This window comes from Centruroides vittatus, unplaced genomic scaffold, assembly GCF_030686945.1.
Source record: "Centruroides vittatus isolate TY-2023 unplaced genomic scaffold, ASM3068694v2 contig_1176, whole genome shotgun sequence".
In the NCBI taxonomy this organism is placed as follows: Eukaryota; Metazoa; Arthropoda; class Arachnida; order Scorpiones; family Buthidae; genus Centruroides; species Centruroides vittatus.
The window spans coordinates 15,129-30,271 of record NW_027120754.1 but is presented as its reverse complement, the minus strand read 5'-3'; the positions used below and the strand labels follow the sequence as shown (position 1 = coordinate 30,271).

General features: G+C 33.9%; 1 protein-coding gene and 1 pseudogene across 1 annotated transcript; both read left to right on the top strand.

Annotated features, from left to right (window-relative positions):
* Positions 1-4,941: 4,941 nt before the first annotated feature.
* Positions 4,942-6,451, top strand: LOC136982922 (progranulin-like; annotated as a pseudogene).
* A 2,424-nt stretch (positions 6,452-8,875) lies between these two features.
* On the top strand, positions 8,876-13,767 carry LOC136982916 (progranulin-like). The gene is made up of 2 exons (XM_067279486.1): positions 8,876-9,059; positions 12,504-13,767. The coding sequence occupies exons 1-2, from the start codon at positions 8,990-8,992 to the stop codon at positions 13,616-13,618; spliced, it is 1,185 nt and encodes a 394-aa protein (XP_067135587.1). The 5' UTR covers positions 8,876-8,989; the 3' UTR covers positions 13,619-13,767.
* Positions 13,768-15,143: the final 1,376 nt, after the last annotated feature.

Genomic DNA, 15,143 nt, shown 5'->3' with positions numbered 1-15,143 from the left:
TACTAATTATTCAAACTTATTATAAACATATTTTATTTTAAAATAATACGATATTATTTTTTATTTTATTTGATCGATAAACGAAATTTTCTTCAAAAATACATTTATAAAAAATATATCATTTACAATATTTAATCACTTTTCCATCTTGTATTCAATCACTAGGATGAATCACTCGAAGGAAAAGGCGTTAGCGTAACCGGGAAGGGACTAAAGTATCCCGGGGCCCCTAGACTTTATAAATGAGTTAAGAAAAAATGAAATAAACGCTGGGAAAATATTTTAATGTGACAAGTGCACTTATGTATATAAGAATTTGTTCTTCATCCACAATGCTAGTGATCGGCACAATTCACAATGTTATACAGAAGTGAATGTAAGATTGCACGTTCTAATAGGAGCTCCCCCATAAATATCGTCTATAGTTACGCTGCTGGAGACAACTGTCGAATCAAAATCGAAACTTCGTCTTAATGGAAGCACAGATATGGTTGATATATTTTAAGAATTGATGGATTAATTATCTTTTATATAGGTTAACCACACTCGTTTATAGGTACTGGTATAATATACAATAGACTCACAGCAACCTTTAAGTGACCAGTAAAATATTTAATTGTAAAACAAACGTTTTCGACCGTATTTTCCGGTCTTCTTCAGGTTACAATTAAATATTTTACTGGTCACTTAAAAGTTGTTGTGAGTCTATTAGATTAATTATCCTCAATAAATTCTTTATCCATTTAGCAAATAAAAATGAATATTTATTATTTTTTAATTTTTCTCTTTAGATTAAGGAAGAACAGATAGATAAGGGAAGACTGGGAATTTATAAATCTACAATTTTTTCAAATTGAAGCCCAATATTTATCGGAATTCACTTGCCACATAGTTTATACAATCTGATGCCAAAATTAAAAAAAAATTATCACATAAAAGGAATTATTCTAGCATTTTACAAGAATTTTTTTATTTAAACGAGTCATACGAAGTCTAAGGTTAGTAACTTCGATCATACGCGGGGTCATCGCAACCCGTCCAACACGGATCACTTTTCAAATATAATATACTAGACCGGCCTTTCACTCAGGTTCCTGGCATCATTGTGTAGTTTGCTACTTACAGGTAGTCTGTGGACCAGAGACAGTCTGTCGCCCTTTCTTCTCGCCAGGGCTGGTCCTGGGTTGTTAGCTGCCTGCATGATTGAGATATTGTGTACATATTAAACCTTCTCCTGTAGTGTCTAATACTGGATAAAACCCAAGAAATAATTCTTGAACTGTAACTTCAGAAGTATCAATATTTTCAATTCTTACTACAAATGCTATCTGTTCAGTGTGACTGGTATTTGACGTGCAGTCGAGAATTATCGAAAAATATTTTGATTTCTTTATAAATTCCTTAATTTTTAATTTCATGCCACTTGCTGAAACAGAGGTGATTTCATTTTGAAAAGCATGGCCTAATTAATTACTGTAATGAGGCGTATGACTTTTAGCAGGTTGATGTTATTGACATTGTGTGTGATAACGGATCAAATTTCGCTAACATTTCTATAGCTTTTAAAACTTTCCATTATTTGTTTCATATAATTTATCATTTTTATCTCTGAAAGCTAAACACTGCCCTGATAAAAACTGGACAATTGCAATGATTCATACAATAATAGCACTCCATCGTCTTTTTTTTCAGAATCAAGGTATCAATTGTACAATAGTTATCAAGACGTGTTTTTAATTCGTACCACTTTTTACAATTTTGCATACGTTCTATACTCGTTTTATGCCGCGATAAATGCGTGGGTAAATGTGGCTAATCTGAAAACCCCTGTCAATCTGTTAGTTTGTTTTCCTTTGAACCAAAACACATTATTAGATTTTGTAAAATAGATTAGCCAAGTTCTTTGAACTTTTTCACTGTTAGATAAAAGTCTCATATGTTGTGACGTAAAAATTTGCCATTTTTATCTTTAAGAGAATGAGGAATTAGGGACATAAATAAATCCTTCTACAAGAATCGGAATTTTACTTAACCGTCCAGCAAAGACTTAACTCCAATATTTCAGCTTAGAAGCGTGTAACGTGAATCACTCATATTTGTGTAAGAAATCTGTCCAATAAACGGTGTATATCTACGAGTGTCTCCGTCTCAATTGTCCATATCATTTCAAATGCGACCAATCGCTCTTGGGTAACATCCTGGCTGTCTAGTCCCGAGTTATGTGGATAACAACACGACAGTTTTGGAAGTATCACGAACTCGTTCGGTGAATGGTCTCAATGAATGAGTTAGTGCCATGTGATAGTGTCAACATGTTCGTGTTATTGCTCATGTAACTCGAGACCCAGAATGGGCAATTCTTTAAGAAGAGAGCGTCCACCTCGCAGCGGTATTCTGGGATAGGGGCGCGACTAACTTTGCGAAGCGAAGCCTCTTCTATTTTGCTAACAAAGTTGCGTTCGATCCCAAAATTTGATCGATGGATTTTGAGTAAACTTTGCCATTATCCAATAATTGCGACGAGGAATCCGAAAATGTAATATAACTCGGGGTCCATGAATTCGTTTTCGAGCGCACCAGCACGATCGTACGCGACAAAGCGATATCGCACGAATCGCGCAACTTTGTCGGGCGAAGTCCCAAGGTTGCTAGTAAGTCTTCTATGGGCTTATAAAACTGAGTTCATTCTCAAAATTTGATGGGCCAATTTTGATAAAACTTTGCCATTTTCCATTAATTTCGGTGAGGAATCCAAAATTATACAAATGGTCCATTTAAATGTAAAGAAATAGGAGTTCATGACTTCGTCTATATACATAAATGAGGATGTTTGTTTGTTTTCTATACACTCCTAGGCCGTTTGGCTACGAAACGCGGTAGTTACGTTCAAATACTTCTAACTTAGATCACGTCGTACATCCCACCCCAAAGTAACGATTGCATTTATATTAATAAATTAATTTTTATTTACTCTCGATTTTCTGAGTCGACGCCATCTATTGACAAAAAAGTAAACAAAATAATTAACTAAATATAATTCTTACAAAGAGAATATAATTTTAAAAATATATGTTATATTCACTGAATTACTACGACAATGATACAGCGCAAGATAAATGAGCCATTACGCCATGACTGTGACAGGTAGCACATAGATTTGCTTGCGTGGAGTGTAATACTGTTTTGCCCCAGTACATTATACTTTTCCTCTTAGCAATAGAGTCGTGCCTGTTATGTATCTAACTCTGTTCGGGGGTAAATTTTCGTATTGAAATAACGTAACTTGTTGTACAAATCGGAAGTTTGTATATAGGTAATCTGGTTCTTTTATCTTACGATTTCCATATCAGCTCTCGACTTTCATCTGTCAACCTCCGTTCTCGGATTAAGGAAAGACAGATAGATAAGGGAAGACAGTCAGAATTTATAGGTCTACAAATTTCCAAATTGCAACCCAGTAATTTTTCCATAAACGCGATATTTATGAAAACACACTTCCCGCATAGTTTATTCAATCTGTTGCCAAAATTTTAACAATTTATTATCACATAAAAGCAATTATTCTAACATTTTTAAGGCCCATCAGTGGCCAAGCGGTCTTCGTTCCTCCAACACTGGGAGTTCGGTGGTGGATTCGCGCCTAGCTCTGACTGGCTGGTCACATGGGGTTTTCCGGGTTTTCTCCACGTCTGTAACGCCTAAATAGGAACCAGTTTTCCTTAAAACGACCTCCTGGAAGGTATCCCTCTTAGTGTTGCGTTGCCATAAAACTAACTAAACAAACAAATCTAGCATTTTTACAAGACTTTTTCTATTTAAACAAGTCATACAAAGTCGTTTGGACGTTAACATTAGCAACGTCGACAGTGGCGTAGCGTAGTGGCGGCGGCCTGCCGCCCCCACTACTTTGCCCCACTATTTTGCCCCCACGCGGCAAAATTTCACAATAAATAATAATAATACCTAAATAAGGGGGCGGCGAAACTTTCCTCCGCTCCGGGCGGCTGACACTCACGCTACGCCACTGAACGTCGATCAACCGCGGGGCCATCACAACCCATCCAACACGGATCACTTTTCAAATATTAATAGTAGACCGGTATTAATGAGTAGTCGATGACATCCTCTCTTCCGGGAGGAGGTCATCGAATACTTTTGGTCGAGTTAACATTGATTCCCTTCCGCAACAGTTCTTTCTTTCTATCGGACCATCGGTATGATGGCATTCGAAAAGGAAAATTACATGACATAAGGTTACCGGCCAACACAAAATATGATTTAAGTGGTTAACAAAGGTGCCAAGTTTAAATATTTAGACCTTTTTGGGGGGGTTTGATTGGTTGGCAGATTATCGTTTGATATTCGATGTTCTAGTTGAAGCCATAAACGTCACGAGTATTGTTTAGTCATTCTATTTTCTATATTTTATTTCTGTTTGTGTGATACTACTACAATAAGCCGACACAATCAGAATCGAAATCTCTTTTCATATGCACTGCAAGATAAAACTTCATCATCTTGTATTTCAGCAAAACACGAATTACATGTAAAATTCTCTTCCTTATATTCTTCAACATCTGCACCACCAGCTACAAAAATAGTAGCCAAGAATTATGCTTTTTAAATCTGTCCGATTGAAACGACCACTGCTGTTGCCATCATGGCAATACGACTTGGACTCGGACCAGTCGGTCATAGCGATAAATAGCCCTTAGTCATCGCTGAAACGATGTCCATCCTTCGGAAAAGTGATGACGAAGCATGGGGGCGTTTCAAGCATTTATCACAGAATAACCTGATAGAAACTTTATACCTAACATGTGGTCTTAATATAAACAAAATACGCCTTGTGTCATATATAAATTACACTTCATTGTGTTGAAAAAACAAAGAAAGAAGACACGGTTTCAAATGAGAAGATAAACAAAATACTTCAAATCAGGTCTCAGTTGGGTTATACTGTAGTTAATCCCGGTTTGTTCACAATTTTGCTTTCACGTAACAACATTTTGGATTATTCGTTTATTACAAATCATGAAGAATTTACTGTTTCTTTCATTTTTGACTGTTTCCATATTCTCTGTCAACTGTTCTGAAAGTAAGATTATTATTTTATTTGCATTTAATTTTGATTACAATTTATTCTTATTGTTATATTTATTTTTCTTCATTCTGAAATGTCTAATAAACAATTACGTACAGCTGAACCTTCGAATGGCGGCCGCTGATGAGAAAAATGGCCGTTGTTTGGAGGTTACTTTGTACGCGGTACAAAAATGGCTGCCGTTTACAGATGACCGATGTTGGGAGGTGATTTTTATTGGAGGTTGGGCTGTAAAATTTCTGGCATGAAGAGTACATAAATCAAATGATGAGGATGTTAATGATGTCAAATATAATACATGCAAAATAAATGACGTTCGAATTAGTAACTAAACAACGTAAGCATAGATCGAAAATGACTAGTTCATTTATAAATAACGCCTAATTTTTATTTCTGTCTTGACACTAAGCGATGTTTTCGAGTGGAAACAGATAACATATTAAGTTTATTTTAATTGGAACGTATTTGCTAAATCTCATGTATACTCTCGTCATGATTAATGGGCAATCCCAGTCTCGTGTACTCAATGTCAATTCGATTATATACTGCACTGTCTACACTTTACGCATATCATCCTAAAAAGTTATGTCAATTTTTCTAACTAATAATCATGAAGTAAGTAATCCATTTTCCTTCTTTTACAGATGATACGAATCTAATATGTGAAGACGGTACTGTATGCGTTAACAATGGCACCTGCTGTCCCGGAAAAGGAAAATCCAACATGTGCTGTCCTGTAGAAAATGCCGTATGTTGTACGGATGGAGAACATTGTTGCCCTGCAAATACCAGATGCGATCTGAGACAGATGAGATGCGTGGGTGTTCTTTTGCATCAAGTTTCGGACGATTCGATCTTCTTAAAACACACCAAACCGGCTTCTAAAGTGAATAGTATCTGTCCGGACCATAAACACTACTGTCAAGGGAGTGAGACTTGTTGCGTGTCGTCTGTTGGAAATAGATGCTGTCCTTATTCTTACGGATCCTGCTGTCCCGATGGTCTTAACTGTTGCCCTGCTAATACCATTTGCATAAATAACAAATGTTATTCGCTATATCATGGCAAGAATATATCTGTAATGGACACCGTGTCGGCTTCTCCATAAGACGGCACATGCAAAGATGGTCATCATTGTCAAGATGGCGACATTTGTTGCCAGTTGCCTAACGGTGACTGGGGATGTTGTCCATTTGAAATTGCTGTGTGTTGTCCAGATAAAACATTGCTGTCCCACAAAACTACTTGTGACGATGATAATGCAATTTGCATTTCTTCTGACGAAAATTAGTTATAATTAATATGTTCTATTATAAAATGTTAATCATTTATATTATATCATTTTATCATTATTACTGTATATGTGCTTACGAATATTTGTATAAATTTTCACAATAATCAGTTCCTGTAGTTCGATTCTAACTTTTTAAATTAAAATATTTTAAACTGCGTAAAAGTAGTCATTTAAATATCAATTTATTAATTAAGAACTTATTTCCTGTTTTCTAAGTTATTCTTGTTGACATTTAAAAATGAATATTTTTCAAATCAGAACTGAAGATTCCCTATAAAGTAAATTTATTTTTAAATAGATTATATTATTTTTTTATTTTATTAACCTCTTCTCAAGACACTGTCGCAGTCAAAGTAAATTATATAAATATTTTATTATTTACAGTGGAACCTTGCTTAACGAGCATAATTCGTTTCTTAATGCGAAACACTCGTTAAGCGAAACAATTTTTTATATAAATTAATGTAAAATACCATAATGCGTTCCACTCCGAAAAAATACTCAAATATTTTATGTATACCGTTTATTAAAAGGAAATTATACAATAAACATTGTTAAGGAGCGTGAATAATCATCATCTTTTCTTCTAGCGCAGAATGAAATAACCTGGAATGCGAATTCTACTTATAGAAAACAAAAAAACAGATAATATGTGTTATAAACACACCAAACGATATGCCAAATTTTTGGGCTATGTAAAAGCTATAATTAAATATTAGAAATTAGTTCATTTGAATAGAGGTAGGCAGTTATGCTTCCATCTCGTATTAAATTTAATAATTATAAATAATCAATTTTTAATTTATACATTTATAAAATTTAATTTCATTAATTAAGTTTAATACGAGATGGCAGCATAACTGCCTACCTCTATTCAAATGAACTAATTTCTAATATTTAATTATAGCCTTTACATAGCTCAAGAATTTGGCATATCGTTTGGTGTGTTTATTATATAACGGGCTATGGTTTTGATGTTTATACGTAATATGTCTGAACATAAGTTTGGAAAAATGTGTGATCACAAGCGACACTAAGATGCTAGCGGAACGAGTGCAAAACTCAGACTGATGTAGCATGCGCAAAATCCGGGACGTCCCCTCTCCTGGCCACTCGTTACGCGAAACGTCACTCATTAAGCGAGTCAATTTCTCGCAATTTATTTTGCTCGTTATACGAGGTGCTCGTTAAAAGAGATTCTAATATGGGTTCAAGTTTCAATATTGCGTCAATACATGACGCCATATTGAAGGTTTGAAGACTGTTTTATGTAGAAGTATGGCGTCAGTTCGTCTTCAAAAGTATTGTTTGGCGAAATTACTGAAAATACAATATTAACAAATTTAAACTGAAAAACTAAACTTATTATTTAATTTACTTTTCAGGTTTTCTTGCAATCAGTCAAACCATCAAGTTACCTCTCCATGTATTTCATAGCAAACGAAGATATTATTTAGAAGAGTATTTGAATTAAATAGTAATATAACAGATTGAATTTATTTAATTATATTTAGTTAATTAATTAACATCTGTTTTACAAGAGAAAAGCTTAAAATTGATGTCAATAACCTTTGTATATTCAAGAGTATTGCAAAAACAAACTGCAGATTCAATCTTCGGATAATTAATTTAAAATAACAGAATTAATTTACATAGATCCAGATTTCTGTATTTTGTTTGTTGTTCTTTTAAATATTAAAATTATTTGTAATTTTATAAATTTAACAGCCATAATATTAAAATATTTGATTGGGACTCTGTACTTGATGGCAGATTACTATAAACAAAATAATTCACCAGGCGTGTATTACTTTCATTTTAAATCCTTTCGATACCGGGGGGACTGTCGAAATTGCACCATTATGTGTAATAACGATGAAGTAAATTTGTACTCGGTTTAAAATGCGTGTTAAATTAGTTAAATATTTCAAGTTTTGTAAATGAAACCTTAATTTAAGAAAAAAAAAAAAAAAAAAGATTTAAAGCAATGTAGTTCATATTTAAAGCAATTTTCTGCATGCATTTTTTTGTTTCCTCATGCAATTAAAAGTATATATCAATAGTTTTGATTGCCGTCAATATATAGGGCTATATTATCAGATAGCCACTCAAGACCGGTTCATTAGTTAGTTTTCGGGTCTCAGCTCAAGGTCCTGCGATCAGTGGAAACCCAAATTTTCAGATTTCTAAGAAAATTCTCTTTGCAAATATTTAAGGCTTCCACTAATAGCTATTTTCCGAGGCCCCGCAAAGCTCCAGCCTACCCCGAGGCCATTACATCCGTTTGAAGTATTTATTTATCTAAAAAATCCAAAATAAATTGTGTTGCGCAATTGCCTACTAGTTCTATATATTTGAATACAGCGCCTTGAAAGGTACTTTAAACATAAACACGAATATAGGGTGACGGTCACAACGTCTAGATACTCGGTAGAGACTTTGTGCTTGCTGACGGATAACCATAAATAAATATTCAATGTATATCACACATTCGGAAAAGTTGAAATTACTTAGTGAGATCCTATTAACGAGAACAATAGTTTCTGAATAGACCATCATTTTCCTTTATATCGTTTTATATAGCCAAAGCCATGAAGAATGTGCTGTTACTATCATTTTTAATGCTTTCGACGTTTTATGGGGATATCAAATGTTCTGAAAGTAAGATCTTTATGCCATATTTATATTGTTTTGTAGTTTAAAATAATACATCTTTTAAGTTTACTTTATATTTTAACTTGTATAAAACTGTTTATAAATGGTTTACAGCCTTGTAATTAATTCGTGTAGCATAACACGCGTAACATAAATCGCTTCTTCCGCCTTGTACCTAAGAGGGTCTTTCTTCTACACCCATGATGGGCTCGGCCAGGCCCACAATAGGGACGGCCAGGTGGTGAAGAACGAATCCCGACTTATACAGGAGAGAAAATTCATAAAAAATTCATGAGAAGTTGTACGCGGAATTCTATTCCGGATCCTCCAGAGCAGTATACCAAAGAATCGGGAAATTTTCAGAAAAGATATAAAAATTAGGTTAACGCTATAGGGATCCAGGATCGAATACGGCGGTCGAAAATCCCTAGGTGTTTTTGGGAATGGCGTGTCCCGGATATGTTGGGCCCGATCCACATCACCTGGCAGAATAATCTTTATGTAGGGAACTCAAAATGTAAAGTTCCTTCACATAAAGGTCGTATTTACCTAACTAAAGTGCTTGATATTGTTGAACTTGAACAACGAATTACGAAAGTTATTGTGAGGATCCGGGCGCGATTTTGAGTAAAATTAAGAAAAATTTTAAGCCTATTTGCGTATTCGTCTTGTATAGGGCCTTCGAATCAAGATAAAACTTAAGTGAGAAATATATTTGTGATAACTTTTAGTCACACGACTTTTTCAGATTTTATATAAAATCTGAAAAAGTCATATGGCCATATTAGAAGCGTTTCTTGTAGCGGTTGCATAGATTATTTGCCATATTTTTAGTTCCCACTAAAGCTATGGCAAATATGCCATATTGTGCTGGGACACCAAAGTATTGCATATTTATATCATACTACTGAATGCTACTACTTACACCATTCTAGTTAATGAGGTACGGTCCGATGACCGTACCTCATTAACTAGGATGTCAAGCTTGCGAATGTCAAGCTTAAAACTTCGACATTTATGTTAATTTAATCAATGACAAAATTTTATTTACTTTTTTAGCAATTAAATAAGTGCCAGTTTCTGATAAAAGTCCTCTTGGGAGCATCCACCTCGACAGATAGATCACGTGTCGCGTTGTCATAACCAAATAAACCAAACCAATGGGCATCAATAGTTTTCTCTGCGTGTGATAAAGAATGCTTTAAACCACATTCTCCATAACTATTTATAGCATAACATTTTATTATCTTCGGTAAAATAACTTTTATAATAATTTTTTTAACCATATGTGAGGCCCGAGATGGGACCCTGGCATCACATATGTGGATCCCACCACTTTCTGCAATCCAGAAGCACATTTTCCATCAATTATCAAAAAAAAAAACTTTATCTTAATATCTCCATATCGTGCTTTTTACATAAAATACTAACATTTGGTACTTGTCTTTGTCCGGGGTCAGCAAAATCCCGAACACAGCAGAAATTTTGGTTCAGCATAAAATTACAGCGCATAAAAATCAAACTTTACGGTATTATAATTTAATTATTCGCCAATTTGCTAGAAAGATGAGGGTTGGGATTAATTTCTTGCCGACTGTAAATAACTGCTAAGAATATTTTGCATACACTAAATAATATTGAACTTCGTGACGACATGACATAATGCCTTTTAAAATTTTAAATAACTATTGTTTTTATTGTTATGCCTTCCGTTCCGTGATAATTATATATATATTTATATTTATTTATTTATTTATGTGTGTACGAGAAAATTAAGAACTAAAGATTTTTAGTTTAAATTTTAACGAACAGATGGCGGTATTTTAATTGATACTGATTGTTAATTGAAGTGTCGCCATCTTTTAGTTACATTGAAACTAAACTACTATTAGTTTTATTTAATTTTTAATTAATGACATACATCATAATACTTGTAAATAAGAATTTTTATAAGAATAAGGATAATTAATTAAGGCCCTCTGATAAAGTGGTAAAGCACATTTCTCTTCGTTCTCTCAGCTCTGTTTATATTTCTCAGACATTATACTGTAGAACGATTAAAAATTCCAACAGAGAATCCAGAAATCTTTAGATGAAGTGAAAAAAGGAATCAGTTTGTACCTCGGTAAAATTTTTACTACCCGGCATTACTCGGATAAAACCCCTACAGGAGATGCAGCTGCACCCTGCGCACTCCCAAACCCCTGTTTTCAACCATAACCATTTACTGATTTTGAATTACTATTGTTAACAGCTTCCCCACGATTGCATTTACATGTAAAGAGTGTTCGAAAAGTCTGAAGTCACAAATTTATTTTCAAACGATATGCTAAACGTACTTTTAAAGATCATTCTAAACACGTTTTTCTTCGATAACCGAATCCGTAAACCTAATAATTCTGCCATTAGTCCAAAGAGTTTATTTGAGGCAAAAACATGAATGCACCAGCTTTTGCCTCAACTAATTCTTCGAACTCATAGAAACAATACTTAATTTGCAAAAACGTTATATAACACGATAATTTTACTGTTTAAAAAATCTAGTTAAGCGTTATTTTTGTTTAAATTTTAAACTATGAAATGATCTGATCGAAACTTTGTACTTGACAAGCGATCTTAATATAAACAAAATACTTCAAGTCATGTCTCAGTTGGGTTATACTGTAGTTAATCCCGGTTTGTTCACAATTTTGCTTTCACGTAACAACATTTTGGATTATTCGTTTATTACAAATCATGAAGAATTTACTGTTTCTTTCATTTTTGACTGTTTCCATATTCTCTGTCAACTGTTCTGAAAGTAAGATTATTATTTTATTTGCATTTAATTTTGATTACAATTTATTCTTATTGTTATATTTATTTTTCTTCATTCTGAAATGTCTAATAAACAATTACGTACAGCTGAACCTTCGAATGGCGGCCGCTGATGAGAAAAATGGCCGTTGTTTGGAGGTTACTTTGTACGCGGTACAAAAATGGCTGCCGTTTACAGATGACCGATGTTGGGAAGTGATTTTTATTGGAGGTTGGGCTGTAAAATTTCTGGCATGAAGAGTACATAAATCAAATGATAAGGATGTTAATGATGTCAAATATAATACATGCAAAATAAATGACGTTCGAATTAGTAACTAAACAACGTAAGCATAGATCGAAAATGACTAGTTCATTTATAAATAACGCCTAATTTTTATTTCTGTCTTGACACTAAGCGATGTTTTCGAGTGGAAACAGATAACATATTAAGTTTATTTTAATTGGAACGTATTTGCTAAATCTCATGTATACTCTCGTCATGATTAATGGGCAATCCCAGTCTCGTGTACTCAATGTCAATTCGATTATATACTGCACTGTCTACACTTTACGCATATCATCCTAAAAAGTTATGTCAATTTTTCTAACTAATAATCATGAAGTAAGTAATCCATTTTCCTTCTTTTACAGATGATACGAATCTAATATGTGAAGACGGTACTGTATGCGTTAACAATGGCACCTGCTGTCCCGGAAAAGGAAAATCCAACATGTGCTGTCCTGTAGAAAATGCCGTATGTTGTACGGATGGAGAACATTGTTGCCCTGCAAATACCAGATGCGATCTGAGACAGATGAGATGCGTGGGTGTTCTTTTGCATCAAGTTTCGGACGATTCGATCTTCTTAAAACACACCAAACCGGCGTATAAAGTGAATAGTATCTGTCCCGACCATAAACACTACTGTCAAGGGAGTGAGACTTGTTGCGTGTCGTCTGTTGGAAATAGATGCTGTCTTTATTCTTACGGATCCTGTTGTGCCGATGGTCTTCACTGTTGCCCTGCTAATACCATTTGCATAAATAACAAATGTTATTCGCCAGATCATGGCAAGAATATATCTGCAACGGATACCGTGTCGGCTTCTCCACAAGACGTCACATGCAAAGATGGTCATCGTTGTCATGATGGCGACACTTGTTGTCAGGCGCCTAGTGGCGAATCCAACATGTGCTGTCCTGTTGAAAATGCCGTATGTTGTACGGATGGAGAACATTGTTGCCCTGCAAATACCAGATGCGATCTGAGACAGAGGAGATGCGTGAGAGTTCTTTTGCATCAAGTTTCGGACGATTCGATCTTCTTAAAACACACCAAACCGGCTTCTAAAGTGAATAGTATCTGTCCGGACCATAAACACTACTGTCAAGGGAGTGAGACTTGTTGCGTGTCGTCTGTTGGAAATAGATGCTGTCCTTATTCTTACGGATCCTGTTGTCCCGATGGTCTTCACTGTTGCCCTACTAATACCATTTGCATAGATAACAAAATTTGTTTGCCAGATCATGGCAAGAATATATCTGTAACGGATACCGTGTCGGCTTCTCCAGAAGACGTCACATGCAAAGATGGTCATCGTTGTCAAGATGGCAACACTTGTTGCCAGACGCCTAGTGGCGACTGGGGATGTTGTCCATTTGAAAATGCCGTGTGTTGTCCAGATAAAATACATTGCTGTCCCGCCAAAACTACTTGTGACGATGATAATCAAATTTGCATTTTTTCTGAAGAAAATCAGTTATAATTAATATTTTGTACGTTTATCATTTATATTATATGATTTTATCGTTATTACTGTATATGTGCTTACGAATATTTGTATAAATTCTTACTATAATCAGTTCATGTAGTTCGACTCTAACATCCGTAAAGTAAATTTATTTTTAAATAGAATGTGTTAATTTTTATTTCATTTTTATTGATAAACTAAATTTTCTTCAAAAATATATTTATATAAACAAAAATAGATTGTTTACAAGATTTAATACTTTTCCATCTTGTATTTAATCACTAGGACGAATTACTCGAAGGAAAAGGCATTAGTGTAAACAGGAGGGGCCTAGAGCATCTCTACCATCTAAACTTTATAAATAAATTAAGAAAAAATCGAATGAACGTTAGGAAAATATTTGAATACGACACGTACACTTATCACACACTTGAAATAAATAAAAAATTAAAAGTTCTCAAATAATTTATAGTTAAATTGTTATTCTCTATTTTCATTTAAATTAACTAATAATATAACAGATTTAATTCATTTAATCATATTTAATTAGTTAATTGACATCTGTTTTACAAGACAAAAGCTTTTAATTATATATAAACTTTTAATTGCCGTCAATAACCTTTGTATATTCAAGAGTATTGCAAAAACAAACTGCGGATTCAATCTTCGGATAATTAATTTAAAATAACAGAGTTAATTTACACAGATCCAGATTTGTGTATTTTGCTTGTTGTTCTTTTAAATATTAAAATTATTTGTAATTTTATAAATTTAACAGCCATAATATTAAAATATTTGATTGGGACTCTGTACTTGATGGCAGATTACTATAAACAAAATAATTCACCAGGCGTGTATTACTTTCATTTTAAATCCTTTCGATATCGAATGGGAGTGTCGAAATTGACCATTATTACACATAATGGTGCAATGAATTTGTAATCGGTTTAAAATGCGTGTTAAATTAGTTAAATATTTCAAGTTTTGTAAATGAAATTTTAATTTTACAGAAATATTTAAACTTTTCTGGAAGCATTTTTAGTTTCCTCGTGCATAAAATTAAGATTTCATTTACAAAACTTGAAATATTTAACTAATTTAACATGCATTTTAAACCGATTACAAATGCAGGGCCGGATTTACCAATCCAGGGGCCCTGGGCACAAATTCGGTGGGGGTCCCCCCTTTAAGAGTAGGCAAATTTGATGATTTAGAAAATTTACACAAAATACTGTACTTTCAATTAGATTTGAACTAGGAAGTTGTAAATTTCATTTAAAAATAAGGTTATTGTAAACATACATATATTTTATTGTGTAAAACTAATTATTTTAATTTAACTGAAAAATACCTGTGTGAAATTTTTTCCCGAAATTTTCCGTTGTTTCATAGGTTTTTTCCCGGGTTTGGTTTTCTCTTGCCTATTGCCCTCGTGAGTAGACCACACTAGGCTGTCGCGGTAATAGAAAAAAATTATGTTTAAACATATTTTTTTTTAGTTTTGTGGGGGCTCCTATTTTGTGGGGCCCTGGCACAGGCC